At 43.2% G+C, this 24,641-nt stretch overlaps 1 protein-coding gene and 1 long non-coding RNA gene across 2 annotated transcripts; both read left to right on the forward strand.

Annotated features, from left to right (window-relative positions):
* Positions 1–1,184: 1,184 nt before the first annotated feature.
* Positions 1,185–24,641, forward strand: LOC120854456. Its single transcript, XR_005718992.1, has 2 exons — positions 1,185–1,219; positions 22,898–24,641. It is a non-coding gene; the product is annotated as an uncharacterized LOC120854456 (long non-coding RNA).
* Positions 10,045–24,326, forward strand: FAM124B (family with sequence similarity 124 member B). Its single transcript, XM_040228477.1, has 2 exons — positions 10,045–11,068; positions 21,527–24,326. Exons 1-2 carry the CDS (start codon positions 10,337–10,339, stop codon positions 22,178–22,180), a joined length of 1,386 nt encoding a protein of 461 aa, XP_040084411.1. The 5' UTR covers positions 10,045–10,336; the 3' UTR covers positions 22,181–24,326.

A 24,641-nucleotide genomic window follows, 5' to 3' on the forward strand; every position in this document is an offset into this window, starting at 1 on the left:
CATAAGCATAGTACCTACTTCATAAAGTTGTTGTGATGTTTAAATTAGTTAATAGATCCAATATTTAGAACAGTGCCTGGCACACAATAAATGTTCAATAAGTATTAGAGTTATTATTATTTGTCTGATACTGTCAGGACTTTCTTCTTTCCTGGGTTGCTAGGAACATTCTGTATCATATGACATCTTCTGAAACTCATATATGAAAACTTTCTAGCCACACCCAGCTAAACCTGCTCTTCCTGAAAAATTTCCTGTCTTAGCACATGGCACCAGCAGCTACATGAACAAACCCTTCATTCCACCATGGCCCTGCATACCACAGGGCCTTTGCATGTGCTGGTCCTTGTCTAAGAATTTCCTTCCCGCTTCTCCCAGGTAAATTCTGCTTCTTTTCAAGATCACAGCTTGCTTATTCTGAGACAGCCTGTTTGACCTTGCTGAACAGGGCAAATATTCTACCTGCTGTCTGTAATGTAACACAGATACCACTTTACATTTCACTGAGTGATGATTTGATCAATATTTGTCTCTGCCACTGGAATATAAACTCCATGAAGACTAGGGCAGCATTAATTTTTGTTAGTTACAGTGTCCCCAGCATCTAACCCTGTGCCTGAATTACATGATATGTGCTTAGAAACATTTGTTGAAAGAATGGATTAGAAGACTGCAATTCATATATTACTTGAATTTGTGCACATATTAATTCTAAAAATAATACATGGTATTTGTAATGAATATGAGTAACATAGAAACACATGAAGAAATAAAGAAAAGAAATATTCTTTTATCCTGTAATCCCATCTCTCAGAAGTATCCTCTGTTGTCACTCTTATTCAGACTTGGTTTATATCCTTTAGACTTCCCTCCTGTATTTATCAATCATACACATATATACATATGTATGATATCAGAATCTTATGCTGTATACAAGAGAAGGCAATGGCACCCCACTCCAGTACTCTTGCCTGGAAAATCCCATGGAAGGAGGAGCCTGGTAAGCTGCAGTCCATGGGGTCGCTGAGGGTCGGACACGACTCAGTGACTTCACTTTCACTTTTCACTTTTCACTTTCATTCATTGGAGGAGGAAATGGTAACCCACTCCAGTGTTCTTGCCTGGAGAACCCCAGGAACTGGGGAGCCTGGTGGGCTGCCGTCTATGGGGTCACACAGAGTCGGACACGACTGAAGTGACTTAGCAGCAGCAGCATGCTGTATACAAAGGCTTTCATTTCATTTAATACTATACTGGAGCTATCTTTCTAGGTTGATACATAGGAAGATTTTTTTTTTATATGGACCATTTTTAAAGTCTTTATTGAGTCTGTTACAATATTGCTTCATTTTATGTTTTGGTTTTTTGGCCTTGAGACATGTGGGATCTTAGTTTCCTGACCAGGGATCAAACTTGCATCCCTACATTGGAAGATGAAGTCTTAACCACTGGGCCACCAGGCAAGTCCTGAGGTTGGTACGTAATAGGTCTCCCTCATTAAAATGATAATGAAATACTTCAGAAAGGTCTAGAAACAATATAATGAACACACCTGTACCCACCACCCAGCTTGATAAAGATTATCAGTACATTGATCATATCCCCCTGCAACATTTTGAATTTAGTGCTTCTTGTCCCCATGAATTTCTTTATTTTTTGCCCAGAAGTTGAAAATTGCTCAGTCATGTCTGACTCTTTGTGACCCCATGGACTGTAACCCGCCAGGATCCTTTGTCTATAGGATTCTCCAGACAAGAATACTGGAGTGGGTTGCCATTCCCTTCTCTAGAGGATCTTATGGACCCAGGGATCGAACCTGAGTCTCTCATGTTGCAGGCAGGTTCTTTACCATCTGAGCCACCAGGGAGGCCCATTCTTTCACTACCTAGGTTTATATCTATCACCATGCAAGAGTTCTTGCATGTTTCCAAATTTTATAATAATGGTATCATTCTATATGTATTTTCTGAAACTTGATTTTTCACTCAAATTTATGTTTATGAAATTCATTCAAACTGAAGTGGGTAGTTCAGGCTCATTCATTTCCCTTGATTCTAATGCAAGAATGTGATATAAATAGTTATCTATTCTTCTTTTGGTGCATTTCGATGGTTCCCTCTCCCCCACACTCCTTTTTTTAGTATTTCAATCAATGCAGTTATGAAACATTCTTGAATTTTCCTTCTATTGTGTGTATGTGAGAGAATTTCTCCAGAGTCTATACTCGGGAGGGGAAATGCTGAGTGCAGGGTATGGAGCTCTTCAGCCTTACTGGATGGCGTCAGTTTGCTTCTCCCAAGTTCTCTCATTGTTTCTTACAGTTGCATAGTGTTCCGTGAAAATAGTGTACACTAATTTATCCATCATTCCTTTTGCTAGATACCCATTTGTGACAGCCAGTAGTACCCATTTACTGGATATTATTTGGGGAGTTAAAACCCATATTAAATATGAAATCTTTCATAAAGAGACAACTACACTAGAAGAACACTTGAGAGCTTGGGTGGCCCTCTAGGGTATTTTAGTTTATTTGATTCACTCCATGTGGAGAGGCGGGTCAATTATTATTATTAATAATAATTTCATTTTTATTTATTTTTAAAATTTATTTTTGGCTGTTCTGAGTCTTTGTTGCTGTGTGCAGGCTTGCTCTACTTGTGGTGAGCAGAGGCTACTCTCTAAGTGTAGTTCATGGGCTTCTCACTGCGGTGGCTTCTCTTGTTGCAGAGCATGGGGTTGTAGGGTGCTCAGGCTTTTGTAGTTATTGCTCCCAAGCTCTAGAGAACAGGCTCAGTAGTTGTGGCTCAGGGGCTTAGTTGCTCTCCTATATATGGGATCTTCCTGGACCAGGGATCGAGCTTGTGTCTCCTGTATTGGCAGGCGGTTTCTTTACCACTGAGTCCTAAGGGAAGCCCAAGGCAGGTCAATTATTATTATTGCTACTTTTTATCTTTAATGAATGATGAAACCAAACCTGAAGGATTAGAAATTCCAGGTCCTCGCTGTGTGGGCAGCAGAGCTCAGTGGAGTGGCTCACATCCCTGGCTCACAGCTTGTTCCCTTCTCCTCCTCTGCCTTCTTACACAGGGCAGAGAAAGAATGTTGCTTACCATTCCCGTTCTACAAGGATCAAGCCTTTAGCCACTTCATGCGTTGCACCCTGAGGGGAATTCAAGATGGAGAAAAACAGGAAGCATTCTGTGCTTTGGATATACCGGCCCCTAGATAAGATGCATGTCTATGGAAAAATTGCAACAACCCCAGATTCTTTCATCTTCCAGTACATAGAAAAGCACTAAAATCAGTAACTTGAGATGTCTGGTTTTTGTGACTAGCAGTAATCTTATTAGGCTTGACTACATGTTTTTCCCAGGAAAAAGTTTCATGTGTATCTGGCTCCTGCCTCACCTTTTTTTAGTAGCTCCTCAAAGCTATTGGAGAAGCTGTCTTCCGTGTTATCGTCCTCAACAAGATCGTGGATAAAACCTAACTCACAACTTTTATGTTGTGCGATTTTAGTTCAGTCGACAACAGCTACTGAGGGGTTCAGTCAAGAACAATAACTGGTCAGAGCCTTAGAAATGATGTCAGAGCAGAAGACCACCACAAAGACGATGGAGGAAATGCACCTTCTTTGTTGCACCTGTGAAAACGTTGGGTATCTGCTCACAGGCTCTGTGACTGGATTGCATTGTCCTGGGAAAGGGGAAACAGATGGCAATTTAATAGGAAGCCTGATAGCATTGTTTGGGGTTGGGCAGTGGTGATCCTCTAGGGAGCCAGGAGAGAAATGTCAGCTAAGAGCCACGCCAGCCTGGAGAAGAAGCTTGCCGCGGCCACTTTCTCCCTCCCCTTCTCTGCCTGGAGGAGCCCAGAGTGGGGCGGGAATCATAGAGGTTTCCATTGTCTGCCTGCCACTGGTTCTAACTCCCTGGAGAAGCCAGAAGTTCTGACCACAGGGTACAGGCTGTGTGTGTGTGTTTTAGGAGAAGGTCTGGGATGGTGAATGCTGAGTATATAAAGACTATTGGAGCAGGAATGCTAAGGATGGAGAAACACGTGAACCAAGGTGTCCAGGGCATGGGACCCAAACAGTGTGTATAATGCCCAACCCTCATACCTTCCTTTTTCCTTTTTATGTGCTGACATGAGTCTTGAACTTGAATGTCTCTCACCTGACTATATGTATGCAGCCACTGCGCATGTCTTTCCTTGGGAGTGGTGCGGAAGCATGTTTCAAAAACCAGAGATGACCCAGAGGGGTGGTACGGGGACGGAGGGGGGAGGGTGGTTCAGGATGGGGAACACATGTACATCCGTGGCAGATTCATGTTGATGTATGGCAAAACCAATACAATATTGTAAAGTAATTAGCCTCCTATTAAAATAAATAAATTTAAATTAAAAAAAAAAAGAAAAACCAGAAACACAGGCTCTGCCACTAGCCAGCTACGTGATGCTGGGAAAGCCCCTTCGCTTCCCCGCAGCTCTCATATTTTAGAAGATGCCAAGATTACTTCTTCCCTGCAGATTCCTTCTATCTTGTGCCTGCTCTGCAGATACAGGGTTGTAGGCTGCTGTCAAGGGTTTAAAAGTGAGCACACCACAATCCCATCTCAACACCTTTTCTCCAGCTCCCACCTCAAGTTCTGAATTTCTAGCTCCTGGCTAGCAAATGAGTATCAGACAAAGAGTTAGAGTTAAGGTTGTTTTGGGAGTGAGGAAAAGAGGCTAGAATGACTCAAAGTCTGCTCAGTGCTTCCTTTGAATTTCCTCCGTTGAGGAGGTAGACTGAGTCACAGGTGTTATTCTGTGATACTGAGTGTTGTGGTCTTTCCGGCCAACACTATCTCCTGAAACCCTCACAGCCCAAGGCACAAACGCCCACGCTGGTTTGGTACAGTGAGACCATTCTTCAGTTCTCTCTGGGTACCACTCGCATGCCCCATATCCATTACTCTGTACTCCAGGGCCCCGTCTGCTTGTTGCCTTTCCTGTTCTCATTGTGGATTCTCCACCTGCATCATCACGTGGATTCCCACAGATGCCCAGAAGTCAATGGATCCCCACGCACCTTTTCTGATCTGTGGCTCCCCTCTAGGTTCCCTGTCAAACGGCCACCAGACATCTCGACTTGGGTGACCCACAAGCATCTACACGCATTGTCCAGAACACACTCCTCAACTTAACTCTGCTGCCTTTCTCCAGCCATCCCTACTTGATGGCTGACAGCCTCAACTGTAAATACCACACTGGGAGGTCCCTTGGTCCCATCACTGCAGCTTTCTGCCCATATCGAATAAGCCTGTCCGTTCACTTTGACTTTCCATATCTCATTCCTATCCAGGTTTTCCTCAAAACATGATTTCCTTTTCAAGATAGTTCTCAGCTTGAAACTTTCTGTGGTTCTGCTTCCAGTAGAAGAAATTCCAAAGCCTTTATGAAGACTTTTGAAGCCTGGCTGCCTTTCTGGCTTCATCCCCCCTTCTGTGTTCTGACCGGGCAGCCACCTTGAGTTCAGTCCACAGATCAGAGGCCCCTCGCTCTTCTGCAGCTTGTCCCCAGCAGCTCCCTCTTCCTAGAATTCCTCCCTCTTCCCCACACCCAGTCTCCTCACCTGCCTGGCTCCTTTCCTTCCCACCTTCTGGGACTTCAAATAGCATTTCCTCTTTTTTTTTTTTTTTAAAGGATTTTCTTTTTAACTTTTTGTTTTGAAATCATTTCAACGTATAGAAAAGCTGCAAAAGTAGTACAGAGAATTCCATCTACCCTTCTCCTAAGTCCTCCTAAGATTAACAACTTTCATGAGCGTGCATAGTTACCAAAACCAGGAAAAAACATTGGCATTTATATTCCTAACTAAACTAAGCACTTATTCCAATTTCACTCGTTTCCCCCCGATCTCCCTCTTCTATTCCAGGATCCAATCCAGAATCCACATCCCATTCGTTTGTTGCGTCTCCTTCGTCTCCTCCAATCTGTAACATTTTCAATTTTATTCTTCATAACCTTCAGACTTTTGAAGAGCACTCATCATTTATTATGTAGAATGTCTCTCAGTGTCAGCTTGTCTGATGTTTTCTCAGGGTTTGACCAAGGTTATGAACTTCTGGCAAGACTTCCGTAGAAGTTATATGTCTTATTACTGGTATTATTAACCTCAGTCACTTGATTTCCCTGACGTCTGTCACAATGATGTCTCCACTGTGGAGTTACTGTTTTGATCTTTTTCCTAAAAGATCAACACAAAACAGGAATGGCACTGAATGATTTTAAGCAAGAGACATGATGTGGTTAGTGACGCGTGTTTCAAAAATGCCCTCTTTGTTGCAGCATGAAGAACAGGTTAGAAAAGGCTAGAATGTACCTGTAAGGGGTTGCTTCAGGGTATAATACAGTCCCATATGTGATGATAAAAGTGGGGAGAAGTGGGCAGATTTTAGAGATATTCAGAGGGTAATATCATAAGGCAGGTTAATGAGATCAGGCAGAGGTTCTGATAGAATTGGCTTGCAACTGGGCTTGGGCAAAACCTCTTGAAAAGCACCCAGATGATTGTAATGTTCAGCCACACTGAGGTCCATGGCCAGCCCACAGCTTGCTCCAGATGGGCTTCAGGTTAATGCCACTCAGAGTGATCAAAGTCAAGATGCTCAGTGTCTCTCTGGATACATGGGGAGAAAGATGGAGTGGGGGTCCCCTGCCAGCTTCTCCTCTTCCTTGGGCTTCCTTGACCCTCTTGTCTAGGTTGGTGTCTCCTCCTAGGAGTTTCTTGCATCCTGCAGTGACCTTGATCCCTGATGACATAATTGAAGTTGCTTCTCCAAAGCAAGACTTGGCAATTATCTGTTCTCTGCTGTGGGCAAGTGGCTGACTGTCAACATGTGGGATAAATAGACAAACTTTATAAAGAGAGAAAGAAGCTCAAAGTTTTCTTGGGGTACGGGTGGGATCTCAGGGTTTGAATGTCTCCTGGTGTATTTATGAGATTTGCCGTAGGGACAAATCCCAGAGGCCGTCCATGGGTTCCAACAAACCCTCCTAACTAGCTGATTTCTTAGAGTTCCTGGCAGTGCCTGTCATCAGCTTCTCCACTTTGCTGTGAAGAGTTGACCAGTTGGCTGCCGTCCAGAAGCTGGTGATTGACAGATACCTGGGCATCTTTCCCAAGTTTCAGGGGAAAAAAGGTAGTGAATGGAGTGTCAGCTGTCCAGTTACTGGGAGGCAAAGCTGATGACTTCCCCTAATATTTCCACCTGTGCTTTCAACAGAGGGAGTGTGCACAAATGAAGAGTACCGTGAGTACTCTTCAGCTGAATCTGGCCACTGTGATGGGTGGAGGGGGCTATGAGGAATGGAGGTTATTACTGGACGTGAGGGATGGGAAGGTGTCAATATTTTAGGTTGTTCTTGGAGAAATAATAACCGTAGAGGCAGCCAGTCAGAAAGGAGGTTGGTGGCCCCCTCCCCCATCCACCTGTTTCTTGGCACTTAGGCAGCCATTAAATTACAGAAATCTTTTCAGTCCTGACATAAATGACAACCTCACGAGGAAAAAATAATGTTTTAACGCTAGATGGAAGATTAAAACAACATCAAGGAGGAAAACCTTTTCTATATAAAGGCTTAAACACTTGCCTTCTGCAAAATGTTGTGAGTTATTATCTTTGTCTCAGGGGTATAATTTTTCTTCTCGAATCTTTAAAGTTATTTCTAGAATGGCAAACACTGTTCCAAAAACCATGTCTGAAGTCTTGAATGCCTGCATCAGCTCTGTGAGTGAAGGACAGCAGAAAGGAAAGGGTAATTGTGCTGAGGAATGAGAAAATTACTGTCTTCACATGCCAGTGTGGAAGCTAAATTCTTTAGAACTATGCCTTTAAAAAGTCTAATGATTTTGGAAAGTTGGAGCAAAATGAATTCAATTACTGAATCACAGATGGTAATTAAAAATCAATGTATCTGTAATAAACTATATTTATAGATTTTCCAATGCAAAATGTATAGGATTTACAAAACTCAAATGATGAGAAGTATAGGTTAGATTTAGGAAGGAAATCTGAGGGGCTTCCCTGGTGGCTCAGTGGTGGAGAGCCCTGCCAATGCAGGGGACATGGGTTAGTCCCTGGTCTGGGAGAATTCCATGTGCCACGGAACAACTAAACCCATGCGCCACAACTACTGACCAAACGTGCTGCAGCTACTGAGAACCATGCCCCCTAGAACCCATGCTCTGAAACAAGAGAAGCCACAGCAATGAGAAGCCCACACACCGCAACTAGAGAGTAGTTCCTGCTCACCACAACTAGAGGAAGGAAGACCCATCACAGCCAAAAATAAATACATACATAAAAATTAAAAAAGGAAAAAAAATCTGAATAGAAATGATTCCCTTCTGCAGATAGCAGTGCTGTGCTTAGTTGCTCAGTCATGTCCAACTCTTTGTGACCCCATGGACTGTAGTCCGCCACCGCCAGACTCCTCTGTCCCTGGGGATTTTCCAGGCAAGAATACTGGAGTGGGTTGCCATGCTCTCCCCCAGGGTACCTTTCCAACCCAGGGATCGAACCCAGGTCTCCTGAATTGCAGGCAGATTCTTTACCATCTGAGCCACCAGGGAAGCCCACAGATAAAAATCAGTTCAGTTCAGTTGCTGTCGTGTCTGACTCTTCGCGACCCCATGGACTATACAGTCTATGGAATTCTCCAGGCCAGAATACTGGAGTGGGTACCCTTTTCCTTCTCCAGGGGATCTTCCCAACCCAGGGATCAAACCCAGGTCTCCCACATTGCAGATAGATTCTTTACCAACTGAGCCACAAGGGAAGCCCAAGAATACTGGAGTGGGTAAACTATCCCTTCTCCAGCGGATCTTCCCAACCCAGGAATTGAACTGGGGTCTCCTGAATTGCACTAAAAGCATTAATAAATTTAGCGTTTTAAAAATTACAGTTAGAAAAATGTGCTTGTCTACATTTTTAGTAGCACAACTATCAGAATTCCTAATGATTTTTAAATGGATATTTAGAACACATTAGGGTAGGTGTTATGTTTAGAGCTTGGGTGTTATTGAGTATTAGCCATGCCTTCCTCCAAGGGATCTTCCCAACCCAGAAATCAAACCCAGGTCTCCTACATTGCAGATTCTTTACCATGTGAGCCATCAGGGAAGTTTATATATTTAGAGCTTGGATGTTCTTAATGAGGATTATTCAGTTTGAGATTCAACAGCACACAGAGTCTCTGAGAAATAAATGTCCTTGCTTGGGCAGCCTTTCCTTATATTCAGGGAGAAAGTCCAGTCTGGGACATCTGGGTACCAGAGAGGTACCTTCTCCCTGGCTCACAGCGGGGCCATTCACTCAGTTCCTGGATTCAAATGTTCCCTCAGCCACTTTTAGCTCTGAGACCTTGAGCAAGTTACGTGACTTTTCTGTGCCTTTGTTTCCTTCTCAGTAATTTGGGGACAATGGTCTCTTCGTAGGTTTGCTGGAGGATTAAACCAATTGACGTAAAGTTCCAGAACAGTTTATGACCGGTATGTAGTAAATCCTCAACAGAATGGACAAGGATTATTATTGACCTTAGAAAGGTCTCACTCTTTCTAAAGAATGGGCTTGAGTAAATATCTTTTGAATACACTTGGCAGCAGAGAGAATCATTTTCAGTGAACAGTTAAAATTATTTGGATATAGTAACTTCTCTTCAAAGCCCAGGCATCCATTGTTCAAGAAGAAAATAAAAAGACAAAGGGGGAAAATTCCTGGCCAAGGGACAAGTTGGGAGGATTGTTTTAAAGCAGTCATTGTGTTCAGGTGGCCTGGCGGGCTACTGTAAACAGGGAGGGAGGGAAGGAGGAAACCAGAACCCATTGTGGGCCCAGAAAATGAATGTCTTTTCAACTAAACAGATTGCTATCAGCCTCTCACAGCCGATTCTTATTCCTTTTTGCCTGGTCATTTCCTTTACCGAGTGTCTGTAAGAACCACCCACTCGAGTGTTTCTCAGGATTATGGGTTTTTAGGTCAAACAGGAACCCAGGGAGTGCCTGACACAGCCCTGCACTCGCAGTTACATTATACACCGGCTGGATGACATGGACCCCGCTGCTGGTGTGTGTCTCATGGAGGCTGTTGTCCCCCAATCTGTGGAGATTCTCTCACAGTGTGGCCGGCAGCAACCAGGCATACAGGATAAGAGCGTGGCTCTGAAGTCCTGAAGCTTTCCTGTTGGGCTGAAGGCTGAATGTAGGAACCGCCCACCCCTCCAATTCATTTCAGAAGCCGGACCTGCGGGCCCCATTCGCCAGCATCCTTTGTCATCCTCAGCATCCACAATGGATGAGATACCGGAGCCCCCGGCCATGACTGTCCACCTCCTGGCCAACGCCGGGCAGGGCTTGCTTTTGCAGCAAACCCTGGATCGGCTCTTAGATTGCATTTGCCCAGATATCCGTCTCTTTCTTGTGTCCGAGCGGGCCAGTCCAGTGAAATACTACGACAAGTGCTACTCCAAGCGGTCACGCTTCCCGGGGATGTCTGTTCTGCTTTTCTTGCAAGAGAACCTAGGCGAGGAGAGGCTCTTCCGCGTGCTTGACTCCCTACAGCATTGGCCGTGGCAGTGCTACCACACGCAGAACGCCCAGGGAAGACGCTGCCCCTACATTCTTGCCAATCAGGAATTCTACAGTCTGGATAGCCAGATGCCCATCTGGGGCGTGAGGCAGGTGCACTGTGGCACTGAGATCCTGAGAGTGACACTCTACTGCAGTTTTGATAACTACGAAGATGCCATCCGGCTCTACGCAATGATCCTGCAGAGAGAAGCCACCTTGCAAAAGAGCAACTTCTGTTTCTTCGTGCTCTACTCCACTGAGACCTTCGCGCTGCAGCTCTCCCTGAAGCAGCTGCCCCTCGGAACATCGGTGGACCCCAAAGAGGCTTCAGTGTTGCAGTTCAAGGTCCAGGAGATTGGCCAGTTAGTGCCTCTTCTACCCCATCCCTGTGTCCCCATCAGCCGCACCCGGTGGCAAACACAGGACTATGACGGCAACAAGATTCTGCTTCAGGTATGTCTGTGTGGTCTCTGTGATCTCTAGATGCCCATGTAGCCGTGTGATTTGACAGCCAAAATCATGTTGTGGTTCTCAACCTTCTTTGCATACCAGGATCTCTGGGGAGTTTTCAAATATTCTCATGTCATGACTTCACTCCAGATCAGTTAGACTGGAATCCTTGGGGGGCACCCAGGCTTGGGTATTTTTTGAAAGCTCCTTGGATAATGCTAATATATAATTTATAGCACAGTTGAGAGTCACTGATTTAATCAAATCCCCTCATCTGACAGAAGAGGAAGTTCAGATGCTGTGAGCTGGTAGCTTACACAAGTAGTTTGCAGTAGACTCAGACAACGTCCCATTTTTCAGATTTTCCTTTAACCATGCTCCTTAACTAGACACCAATATTTTGCCCACTCTTTCAGTTCAGAAATTTCGTTAGTTCTTTCCATGTGAACCTAAGAAAGCTGAAGTTATAATTAAAGTTGGGAATGTTAAGTATGTTGGGCTTCCCTAGTGGCTCAGTTATAAACAATCTGCCTGCCAATGTAGGAGACGTGGGTTCGAGCCCTGGGTTGGGAAGATCTCCTGGAGAAGGAAGTGGCAACCCACTCCAGTATTCTTGCCTGGAGAATCCCATGGACAGAGGAGCATTATCCATGGGAACAGAGAGTCAGACATGACTTAGTGACTAAAACAATAACAACAACAAATGTTAAACATGCCATCCTGTTGACCTAACTTTTAAGTATCTTGCATCACTCTGAAATTTTACCCCAAATCAAGTTAGATGATTAGAACCCTTCAAAATTGAGAAAAGCTTGAATTAAAAAATCTTCTGGTAAGCACACTACTGAAAGCAAGCATAATTACAGTTACCACAAGTCATTTCTTATACAATATTATGTGGCAGTTGAACCTTGCCACTTAGTAGCTCCATAATGTTTGAACCTTGTTTCCTTCGTTAGCACAATGAGGGTAGCATAATACCTTCCTAGAGGACAGGTTGTTATTTACACTAAGTGACCTGACATTTATAAAGAGCTTAAGCCAGTGCCCAGAAAGCAATTTTAGCTCTTATTGTTTATATTATGCCCTGCTAAGTTGCTAAGTTGCTTCACTCGTGTCCAACTCTGTGCGACCCCATAGACGGCAGCCCACCAGGCTCTGCCATCCCTGGGATTCTCCAGGCAAGAACACTGGAGTGGGTTGCCATTTCCTTCTCCAATGCATGAAAGTGAAAAGTGAAAGTGAAGTCACTCAGTCGCGTCCGACTCTCAGCGACCCCATGGACTGCAGCCTACCAGGCTCCTCCATCCATGGGATTTTCCAGGCAAGAGGACTGGAGTTGGGTGCCATTGCCTTCTCTGATATTATGCCCTAGACTAAGTATTTCACTTTGATTATTTATTTAGTCCTTCTTACAACCTAGGAAGTTTTACAAAAGGCAAAACCAAGGAGTACAGGTACCAGTTACTTGCTCAAGACACAAGATTAAGTGTTTACCTGGCTCTGAAACCAGGCAGTTAACCACCACAGTCCAGTACTCTGTAAGTGTGTGCAGGCAGGGAGGTATACATGATATTCACAGAAAAGTTTCTGTCCTTGAGAAATGGTCAGGAAGTGCTTTAAGACCTACTGGATAAGGTAAAAACAGGCTAAAAATGAATTATCTTTCCTTTTGATTAATTTTATTCTCATCAGCTTTGAGTTATTAATAAAATATGAGTCATACTGATTCTATATGAAATGATCTCTAAATCCTTTACCTTCTCATTCACATAAGGCAGATAGGCACTGTTTCTGTTAGTTGCCTATTATATAATTCACTAATTTGCAAGGCATCTAAAAATTTTCCTTCAGTCTTAATCTCCAGAATTCAAATCTCGCTGTTGAGCAAAAATGTAATAAGTGTGTGCAGCAGGAGACACATTTCTGTTTTAAAGGCCAACTGACATTTTTACTTCTGAATCATGGCTTATGCAGCTTAGCTCCATTGGAAAGTTAGGTTGAATTTGGGGAGTGCAGAATAGTTTTTTGGATAAATATCAATGAGGTTAGGCTTTTGCAAACAAAACGGGGAATTATCTTCTGGAAACTTCTATTTCTGGTGTCATATAAAAGTCCCTGAAGAATTAATGTACAAAGGATCGGATTCATACACTATATAAGATAATACATTATAGCTACTTCAGTCCTATAATGGGGTGAATTTTTCAGGATATGAAACCCATTGCAAACTTCCTTGTGGGGAGAGAGAATGAGGGGTAGATGCATTGGCTTTGTGTGTGCATGTGTGTGTGTGCACGCACGTGTGTGTGCAAGCCTTAATTTTATTTCTTTTTTAAAATTAAATTTTTTATCTTTTTTATAAATTTATTTGTCTTTTAATTGAAAGATACTTGCTTCACAGAATTTTGTTGTTTTCTGTCAAACATCAAGATGAATCAGCCATAGCTATACATATGTCCCCTCCTCTTGAACCTCCCTCCCAGTCCCATCCCATCCCTCTAAATTGTTACAGGGCCCCGGTTTGAGTTCCCTGAGTCATACAGCAGATCCCCGTTGGCTATCTATTTTACGTATGGTAGCGCATATGCTTACATGCTACTCTCTCCATATAGCCCACCTTTTCCTTCCTTCCCCGCCCCTGTGACCATAAGTCTGTTCTTACATTGTTTTCTGTGCTTAAGTAGCCTGGGTCTTAAGAAGCAGGCCTTGGAGCTGACTCTGAGCTCTGCCACTTCCCCAGATAGGCCACTGTGGTCAGCAGCTGGCTGCCAGCAACTCTGAAGAGGATCCATTTGAGTTCTTCACCCCACAAAGGTCCCCTAAAACTTCTGGACTTCACGTCAGTTGTACAACTTGGATCAGACTCTCTTCTCTCTCGAATGCACTCAGTCACTCACTCAGGGGAATGGGGTTGTGTGGATAGCTTAGTTCTGAGGCAGAGGCTCTCCCCTCCTGCATCCTTAGGTTTTTTTCTGGACTCAGACTCTCTTGGGACTCCTGGGGGAGGGGGAACAAGAATCCCCAGGGAAGATCAGTGAGGGGACATATTATGGGTAGCACAAATGACTGATGTCCACCAAAGGAAAAAAAATAATAATACAATGCAGGAGATCTAAGTTCGATCCCTGGGTCAGGAAGATCCCTTGGAGAAGGGAATGGCAACCCACTCCAGTATTCTTGCCTGGAGAACTCCATGGACAGAGGAGCCTGTTGGGCTACAGTCTATGAGGTCACAAAGAGTCAGACATGACTGAGGGACTGAGCATGCAGGAATGCATTACAGGAGAGTCCTCATCACAAGTTCCCTTCGCCACATGCAACCCTTCCTCAGGGCCAGGATGGACGTGTGTTGAGGGGGTTGCAGGGGGTGGTTTGCTAGATCCAGTGAGCGTGGTGGGCAAAGCTTCCCTGAGGGGTGAGACCTGGCCCTGCCTGAGCCGGATAGCCCAGAAGGAAGTAGCCAGATGGAGAGGAGAGGAAAGTGTTCCAAATGGAGGCGATGATGGGTGAGAATATGTAGAATAGCATTTTCTTAGCCATCATGTTCAGAAAGCACCCTATAGTCCCATGTGGCTGGAGAGAAGGGAGGGGGTTGGGGGAAGAGGATGGGAAGGTGGGCAGAGGCTACATCCTCAGGCACGTGGTCAGCCACTATGGTGGTAAGCACTATGAGGACAGGGACCGTTTTTGGTTCACTCCTGTATTCCCAGTACTTACAACAACGTCTGGCACATGGTAGGCAAAACCATTCTTGGGTGAAAGAGCAAAAGCCTTGCCAAGTAGCTTCTATTTTATCCTGACTATAAACAGCAGTCACTGATAGAGCCTCTGAATGGTAGTGACATGTACAATTTGCATTATGAGATCAAAACGGGGGATATACATGGAGGTGCTTTGTACAGTGGAAACTGTAGTGTAATTATTGTCTGTGTAAGAAGGATGCTATGTGTCTCTCCATGTCTTTTCCTACATGACCTCTTGTCAGTGCAGACTGTCTGATGCTTTTCGGAGCCTGGGATATGTGTTTTTGAGAGACTGATATTAGGGTACATAGTACATGCTCAGTAATGAATGAATGTCTGAATACATGACCAGAAATGTCAGTGTTTATTTATTCACCAAGTACTTACTGAATGCATACCTTGGGCTACCCTATTATCCACTTGGCAGTTTTTATCCTACAGTTTGACTCCTTAGTGGATATATCTGTTGTTGGGTGTCTGACATAAATTAGGGGGGCTTCCCTGGTAGCTCAGCTGGTAAAGAATCTTCCTGCAATGAGGGAGACCTAGGTTTGATCCCTAGGTTGGGGAGATACCCTGGGGAAGGTAAGGGCTACCAGCTCCAGTATTTTGGCCTGGTGAATTCCATGGACTGTATAGTTTATGGGGTTGCAAAGAGTCGGACATGACTGAGTGACCTTCACTTTCATAAATTTGGGGAAATTCTCAGTCATTATTGTTTCAAATATTTCTAGTGTTTCATTCTCTCTCTCTTCTTCTGGTATTTCCATTGAATATCTATTACTATTTTGGTAGTTGTCCCAGTTTTTAGGTTGTCCATTCTGATTTGTAGGTTTTGTTTCAGCCTGTTTTTTCCTCTCTGCTTTTCTTTTTCAAGCATTTTTTTGATATGTCCTCTAGCTCAGAGACCGTTTCCTCAGCTGTATTTGGTCTACTAAGAAGCCCATTAAAGCATTCTTTATTTCTGTTACAGTATTTTTTTGTTTTTGTTTTTTAATCTTTTTGGTTCTTCTTTTAGGATTTCCATCTTTCTTTTCAGATTGCCATCTGTTCTTGCATGCTATTTCCTTTATTCATTAGAGTCTTTAGTATATTAATAAGAATTATTTTAAATTACTGGCCTGATAATTCCAACATCCCTGCCACATCTGGTTCTGATACTTGCTCTGTCTTTTCACTGTACCTTTTTACCTTTTGAAATGTCTTGTAGTTTTTTCCCCCTGATAGCCAGGATGATGTAGGAGACATAGGAACAGCTGTAAATAATACTTTACTAATGTGGTAGCAAGGAATTGGGGGAAGGGAGTCATTCTAAGATTAGGTCTCAGTCTTAATGAGTCTATGCTTTGAACTTCACAAGTGTTTACACTTTTTTTCTCTCCTCTTAGGTGGAAGAGAATGGCTAGAGTGGGCTGGAGTTGAATACTTCACTTCTCTCACATGAAAGGCTAGAGGAAGCTGGTGTTGGGTATTCCTCTTCCATGGGTCAGTTCAGTTCGGTTGCTCAGTCATGTCCGACTCTTTGTGACCCCATGGACCACAGCACGCCGGGCCTCCTTGTCCATCACCAACTCCCGGAGTTTACCCAAACTCATGTCCATTGAGTCAGTGATGCCATCCAACCATCTCATCCTTTGTTGTTCCCTTCTTTCTCCTCCTGCCCTCAATCTTTCCCACCATCAGGGTCTTTTCAAGTGAGTCAGCTCTTTGCATTAGGTGGCCAAAGTATTGGAGTTTCAGCTTCCATGGGTCAGTTCAGTTCAGTTCAGTTCAGTCACTCAGTTGTGTCTGACTCTGCGACCTCATGAATCGCAGCACGCCAGGCCTCCCTGTGCATCACCAACTCCCGGAGTTCACTCAGACTCACAGCCATCGAGTCAGTGATGCCATCCAGCCATATCATCCTCTGTCGTCCCCTTCTCCTCCTGCCCCCAATCCCTCCCAGCATCAGGGTTTTTCCAATGAGTCAACTCTTCGCATGAGGTGGCCAAAGTACTGGGGTTTCAGCTTTAGCATCATTCCCTCCAAAGAAATCCCAGGGTTGATCTCCTTCAGAATGGACTGGTTGGATCTCCTTGCAGTCCAAGGGACTCTCAAGAGTCTTCTCCAACACCACAGTTCAAAAGCATCAATTCTTCAGCACTGAGCCTTCTTCACAGTCCAACTCTCACATCCATACATGACCACTGGAAAAACCATAGCCTTGACTAGATGGACCTTAGTCGGCAAAGTAATGTCTCTGCTTTTGAATATGCTGTCTAGGTTGGTCAAAACTTTTCTTCCAAGGAGTAAGCGTCTTTTAATTTCATGGCTGCAGTCACCATCTGCAGTGATTTTGGAGCCCCCCAAAATAAAGTCTGACACTGTTTCCACTGTTTCCCCATCTGGGTCAGTTAGGCTATGATAATACACCAGCATGTTAGACTTGAGTTAACTAGTTCCCCTGGAAAGAAGGCCTTTTTTACTTTTTGGCCACACATGTGGGAACCATGCAGTCTTTTTTTTTTTTTTTTTTTCCCCTCAATGTGGGAGAAATCCTCTCTTGCTGTTTCTTAGAATTACTTTTAGTAAGAGACAGTATTATTTTCCCTGCATGATGTCAGATTTTCCTTAACAGCTTGATCATGTTTCAGAGATGCAGAGCCCCTTGTTTCTCAAGTGTATGGAGCCAAATGTGTGGCAAATAATCTTTCTGTTCATCAAGGTATTTGCTAATGTTCCTTGAAACTCGAAAACACCTAGCTCTCAATCTGTAACATTTTACAAATATTTCTTAGAAAGATGTGCTTTAAATAATCAGAATCTCTACAAATGCATTTCAGTTGCTTCTTTGGCAAGAGAAACTTCATTTTCTCTTGAGATTTATCTCAATCACTCAGCATTATGTTTCTCCTGAAAATTCTTCACTCCAACTGCATAACCTACATTTCTATAGTAAAGATTTTGTACTTTCTTCTACCATATGGTCTAAGGACTTCTCTTAAAAAAAGGAAAAATTGGTGTTCTCTCTCTTAAAGATTGCAGAAATGACCATCCGTAGGATGGATGTCCTTCTGCAGTTTCTTGAAAAGACTTTGTATCCACTTAATGGCCAATAATTACAGGACATACATTTCTACACTCAATTTGTTAGGCATTAAGCTTTATTTCCTTGGAAGAAAAGTTATGACCAACCTAGATAGTATATTCAAAAGCAGAGACACTACTTTGCGGACTAAGGTCCGTCTAGTCAAGGCTATGGTTTTTCCAGTAGCCATGTATGGATGTGAGAGTTGGACTGTGAAGAATGCTGAGCGCCGAAGAATTGCTGCTTTTGAACTGTGGTGTTGGAGAAGACTCTTGCGAGTCCCTTGGACTGCAAGGAGATCCAACCAGTCCGTTCTGAAGGAGATCAGCCCTGGGATTTCTTTGGAAGGAATGATGCTGAAGCTGAAGCTCCAGTACTTTGGCCACCTCATGCAAAGAGTTGACTCACTGGAAAAGACCCTGATGCTGGGAGGGATTGGGGGCAGGAGGAGAAGGGGATGACAGAGGATGATATGGCTGGATGGCATCATGGACTCGATGGCTGTGAGTCTGAGTGAACTCCGGGAGTTGGTGATGGACAGGGAGGCCTGGCGTGCTGTGATTCATGGGGTCGCAAAGAGTCGGACACGACTGAACGACTGAACTGAAGCTTTATTTATTTATCCAACAGACATCTAGTGATTACTTACCACAGATTGGGCATTGTGCTAAGTACTGGAGATATACTGATCAAGATAGTGTATAAAGTCCTAGCTCTTCCAGTTGCCAAAGTCTAGAAGAAGATACAGAGAATTTGAGCACACAACTGCAGAACAGCATGGTGACTACTAGGACATGGAAAGTACAGGCTGCCAGGACAGCAAGTAGTATGATTAATGATGATGATAGTAGCCAACTTATGTTTAAGAACACTATGTCCTGGGCACTGTTACAATTTAAACTTCTCAGCAACTCTCTGACATTGGTACTTATTATCATCTCCTTCTATGTATGAGGAAACTAAGGTACAGAAAAATTAGGTAACTTGTTTAAAGTCCCACAACTAATAAGTGATGGAACCAATATTTAGGGGTACCTCTGATGGCTTCCCTGGTGGCTCAGATGGTAGAGAATTGACTTGCAATGCAGGACACCCAGGTTTGATCCCTGGGTCAGGAAGATCCCTTGGAGACGGAAATGTCAACCCACTTCAGTATTCTTGCTTGGAGAATTCCATGGACAGAGGAGCTTGGCGGGCTACATGGGATTACAAAGAGTCACACACCACTGAGCGGCTTTCACTTTCACTTTCTTTTCTGATAGCTCAGTGGTAAAGAATCTGCCTGCCAATGCAGGAGACACAGGTTCAATCCCTGGTCCAGGAAGATCTCTGGAGAAGGAAATGGAACCCACAGCAGTATTCTTGTCTGAAAAATCATGAACAAAGGATCTTGGGTGGTTACAGTCCCTAGGGTCACAAGGAGTCAGACATGACTTAGCGATTGAACAACAACCACCCAGATTCAGTGACATGGAGAAGGCTTCTAGGAGGAAATGATATGTAAGCTTGGAGTTGACAAAAGGTAGGAGTTTTCAGGAAAAAGAGTCAGAGGTGACATATCCCAGACAGAGGAAATAATATACAAAAACACTGGCATTAGGAAAGAACAAATAATGTTCCAAGAATTGAAAAAGGTTCAATTTTGACAAGAGGAAGAAGGGGTGAATTAAGCTGGAGTAAGAAAGGACAGGCTGTGAAGGGTATTTGTTGTTGTTCAGTTTATCAGTCATGTCTGACTCATTGTGACCCCATGGACTGCAGCATGCCAGGGTTCCCTGTCCTTCACTATCTCCTGGAGTTTGCTCAAACTCATGTCCATTGAGTTGCCACCCAACCATCTTATCCTCTATTGCCCTCTTCTCCTCCTGCCTTCAATCTTTCCCAGCATCAGGGTCTTTTCCAGTGAGATGGCTCTTCACATCAGTTGGCATCCATAATACTGGAGCTTCAGCTTCAGCCTAAGTCCTTCCAATGAATATTCAGGGTTGATTTCCTGTAGGATTATTTGGTTTGATCTCTTTGCTGTCCAAGGGACTCTCAAGGGTCTTCTCCAGCACCACAATTTGAAAGCATCACTTCTTCGACGCTCAGTCTTCTTTATGGTCCAACTCTCACATTCATACATGACTACTGAAAAAACCATAGCTTTGACTATATGGATTTTTGTCGGCAAAGTGATATTTCTGTTTTTTAATACTCTGTCTAGGTTTGTTATAGCTTTTTTTCCAAGGAGAAAGTGTCTTTTAATTTCATGGCCGCAGTCACTGTCCACAATGATTTTGGGGCCCAAGAAAATAAAGTCTGTCATTGTTTCCATTGTTTCCCCATCTATTTGCCATGAAGAGTATGAAAAATAAATAAAGTGTTAGTTGTTCAGTTGTGTCCGACTCTATGAGGCCCCATGGACTATTGCTCACCAAGCTCCTCTGTCCATGGAATTCTCCAGGCAAGAATACTGGAGTGGGTTACCATGTCCTTCTCCAGGGGATCTTCCTGACCCAGGGATTGAACCTGGGTCTCCCGCATTGCAGGCAGATTCTTTACCATCTATCTGAGCCACCAGGGAAGCCCCGAAGGGTATGGTGGTCTGTTTAAGGGATTTGATTTTATCTTAAGAAGAGTAGGGAGTTACTTGAAGCAGGAGGGTGACCTGATAAAACTGTTTTCAAAGCTCCTCTGATTGTAGAGTGGAGAATGGGTTAGAGGGAGGCCAGGAGCACCCATGAGGTGTCCTGACAGATGGCGGTTGCAGTATTTCAACGAGTGAGGCTGACATCTGCCCTAGGGTTAATGGCAGTGGACATGGAGGGACAGGAAGACCCGAGAAGTCTCTGGAAGACAGAGTCCATGGGAATGGGTGACATGGAGGATGAGGAAGGGAAAATGAAGCTCTTGCTTGGCTAGTATGGAGCAAATGATGCCAGGTTCTATGAGAGGGAGAAGAGTTAGCAGAATAGATTTAGTGAGAGGAGGGCGATGAGCTCACCTTTGGACATGTTGAGTTTTAGGAGATTGTGCCTGGATGACAGTTGGATAGATAAGTCAGAAGCTTAAGAGATGGATCTGAACTATAATGACTTTCCTATGCCTTCATCAGTTAGATAATAGTTGAAGGCAGGAGATTTAATGAGATTTTCTTGAGAGAGTGTGCAGACTGAGAAGAGAAGATGGCCCAGGTTAGCACTGAAGAACTATGTCCTGTGACAAAACTGAGAGGGGTGGATGGAAAAAGAAAATCCAGAAGAACATATTGACATCAAAATTTAAGGAGAAATCTTCAAATGTAAAGGAGAAGGGTCAGCCTTGTAAAATTCCAATAGAGTTCAGGTAAAAATTAGTGACATGGAGGCTCCTCTAGACTTCATAGTCTAATATCAATCCTGAACAATTTCTGAATGTGTAAATAGCCAGATTCTAGTTCCGGAAGAGAAAAACTTTATTTGATTAAATAAAAAGGTAGAATATAATGTCCAGGAAGCAAAGGTGGCAGCTCATCCTGTTGAAGGACTGTACCTCTTACTTCTATTCAGTTCAACTGACTTTATTGAAAGTCTGCATGAGCACAGCATGGCAGAAGCCTGAGTATGATGTAATCTGTTCTTGGCACTTAGTTAATGGAAAACATTAACTCTTCTCCTTGCCCCATAGGTCCAGTTGAATCCAGGACTTGGTGTGAGGAATGGTGAGCCTCCTTTTCTGAATGGCACCTCGGGAGCTGACACTCTTCCCCAAGGTTCCAGGCTGACCCCTGTCTCTGCAATTAGGACCCTAGAGTTGAGGAGTCGAAGGAGTCGGGGCAGGAGGTTCAAGGTGGGCTCCGTGGAGCGGCCTGAGCCTGGTGGGTGGCCAGCGTCAGACGGTTCCAGTGACACTTCGTGGAAAAGCCCTGGTGGCTCAGCTCAGCCCAGCAGCCCAGCCACGGAATCCCAACCGCAACTGTCTTCTCTTCACCTCGAACCCAGGGCCAGAACAAAGGTCCTCGGCCGGGAAAACAGCTTCGAGAAGCTGGAGGCAGAGACCAATGTTGACACCGGATTCACCGTGGTCAGTTCTGAACCCAGGCCATCTTTTGCGAGCAGATTTCCTAGGAATCTTCAGACCCACCAGCCACCATCATGCTTGTCAACCTCTTTCTCAGGGTCAGCTGCTTCCAAAAACAACAGGATCTTTAAGGAAAGGGTTCACTCCCTGTCACTTGCTGGCCAAAGGGACCTTGGTGCTAAGAAGATACTCTCAGAATGTGCCCTTCCTCTGCCAGTCCAGGGTGAAGCAAAAGAAGCAGAAGAAGAATTCTTTATATAGCATAAGATGACTGTGGTTTTCTAAAACGCGAGATCAAATAGGATGTTCTAGACATGGAGCACTGGCCCAGAATCAGCCTGTTTCTTGTTCATTTGAGGGGACCTGAATGTGAGTTATGCATGGATCTGCATCACTTTTATTTCAAATATTCCAAGTTTAGTGGCACTGTGCGGTGTTGATGAGTGGTTTGCTGTCGTGGTCATGAGGGAATGCAGCCAACGCACAGGGAAAAAGCCCAATGGCTCACATCCTTGGGGACACTCTAACCCAGCTGGGTGTGTTGAGTTCAGTATCTATCAGGATAATTGCATTGTATGCAAATGAGTCGGATATGTTATGCAATGCTGATTAGTGACTGTAATTTGGTTTTAATTTTTACTTGGGTTGCATAGCTCATGCCCCCCGGGACAGCGTTGGACTATTTATTCTTTAGTGTTTTTTTAATTTTTATGTGACCTCATTCGGTAACTAGGTCCTGTTCACCACGAACCCTCCAGTGATTTTTGCCTTGAAAGTTGTTTGCATCTGGAATGAATTAACATGCAAAATGTTTTGAAAATTGCAAACATTTTTTTCCCTTGTTTAATGAGCAGCATCCCTGGAAGCCAAAAAAATCAGGTTAAAAGTGAAAGCTAGGCTCCAGGGTTTTCTCGCTCCTCCATTTCTTGTTTGTTTCTGTACTAGTCTAGTGGGGCCAGTGGTTCATATATTAAGTAGAGAGGAGTGGGATGTGACTGGATGATTCGAAATCTAGACTGAGCGTGGCAGGAAGATTGCATTGGTTTCGTCACTAGAGCAGGACTTGGGTTCTTTTGGCCATGTACAAACTGCTAAATTCCTTTGTAATTCTCATTCATTCATTTATACATTCACTGAGGCAGCAAATTGTATCAAACACCTCCCTTTGAATAAGACATTGACATATGGTGCATATAGGTTCTGTGGCCATCAAACCCAAAACTTGTTTATGGTTTTGCCTTATGATAAATCCATTCTATCAGCTTTTAAGAACATGTTGGAGTGCAAATATTTCCCCGGGAAACATTTCCACAATTGATACCACACTTGCCGTGTCAGATTGTATGAAGAACCTGAGGATGAAGATTGGGCATACTGGGAACTGCGATTAGAATCATAATGGACAAATACTTAGTTGCTCACATGGTGTCTTGTTTGATTGGGTTGATACTCACATGTTCAAAAACACCTGAGGTCTGTGTGTTTCAGTTAATTTAGGAGGGTATTTTATTCCAAAAACTTCATTTTCCAAAACAGATGTTAAGTGACTATAAATGCTGATTTAGCTGGATCTTTTGAAGACCCTAACGCTTACTACACCCAACTGCAGAGAAAGGTGAGTTCAGACTTAAGGATGAATCTCATGGTAGCGAGACTGGACTGGGTTTAGGTGCTCTGTCTAAAAGAATAGAAATGGAAGACAGCTGCAAATGGACAAAGACAAGACCTATAAATGGATTTTTGTCCTTACACTATCAATATATTCTCATCCCCATATTTTTCTTTCCCTCAGATTAGAGTTAGATCTTAGAATGTGGAATGAAGAACTTACTTTTAGTATAGTTTTCTATAATAGGTGTTAAAAAAAAATTAAAGTCTTATTTAAACTGAACTATTGAGCTGCCTTGAAAAGCACAGCAGGAAGTTTTGAGGTTTCTTTCTGGCTTTTTTGAGGTTATCTAATTCCTTTAACATAATACTTGGGTAAGAATAGAAGTACATGGAAATCATGAAGAATATTGAGGAATTTGAATGGTAACTTACAAAATTGACTTGTAAAATAAGAGTGTGTTCGTAAAATGTCACCTTCTCTATCCTCCTGCTCATGACAGGAATTCAATTTACCACATGATAGGAGAGAAATACCAGTGGGTAGGAGAGAGATACCAGTGGGTGGATGAGAAAGCCCCAAATTTGGGTCTCAGTTTTAAAATTTTCTATTTATATGTGACCTTAAACCTTTGATCTTCTGTTGCCTTATCTTCTGTACCAAGGTTGTTAGAAAAATCAACATTATGTATATGAAAGCATTTGGATATTGTTAAACACTGTAAATATGTAAGATACTATAATTTCAAATGATCCTTCATACCCATATTTTTAAATGTATTAACAATAAATGATTTTTTAAAAACAACCTTTAGTAAAAGCAATGATAAAAGAAAAAAAGAAAATCCAATTCTCTCATATTTTTGCAATATGTGTCATTTATGTTTATATATCTGGAGGAAAATTATAGGATCAAATATATCCTAAAAGTTCAAACGAGATTACATATAACAAGAGATAAACTATTAACTAGTCTAATCCAATTTATCAAATTATCCAGATTTTTACTTACTTGTACTGTATTTCTTGAAATGTAAAATGTGTCATGAGGGACTTCTGATGATCAGATAATTTTATATTTTTTATAGGTATATTAAAACTCAGTTGCATTTCA

This window comes from Oryx dammah, unplaced genomic scaffold (genome assembly GCF_014754425.2).
Source record: "Oryx dammah isolate SB20612 unplaced genomic scaffold, SCBI_Odam_1.1 HiC_scaffold_27, whole genome shotgun sequence".
Lineage (NCBI taxonomy): Eukaryota > Metazoa > Chordata > Mammalia > Artiodactyla > Bovidae > Oryx > Oryx dammah.

What these genes read in the sequence shown, in the direction of transcription:
- FAM124B (XM_040228477.1), top strand. Translation starts at nt 10,337, where the DNA reads ATGGATGAGATACCGGAGCCCCCGGCCATGACTGTCCACCTCCTGGCC. An exon ending in GCAACAAGATTCTGCTTCAG is followed by an intron (nt 11,069 to 21,526) that starts GTATGTCTGTGT and finishes CTTGCCCCATAG; the next exon opens with GTCCAGTTGAATCCAGGACT.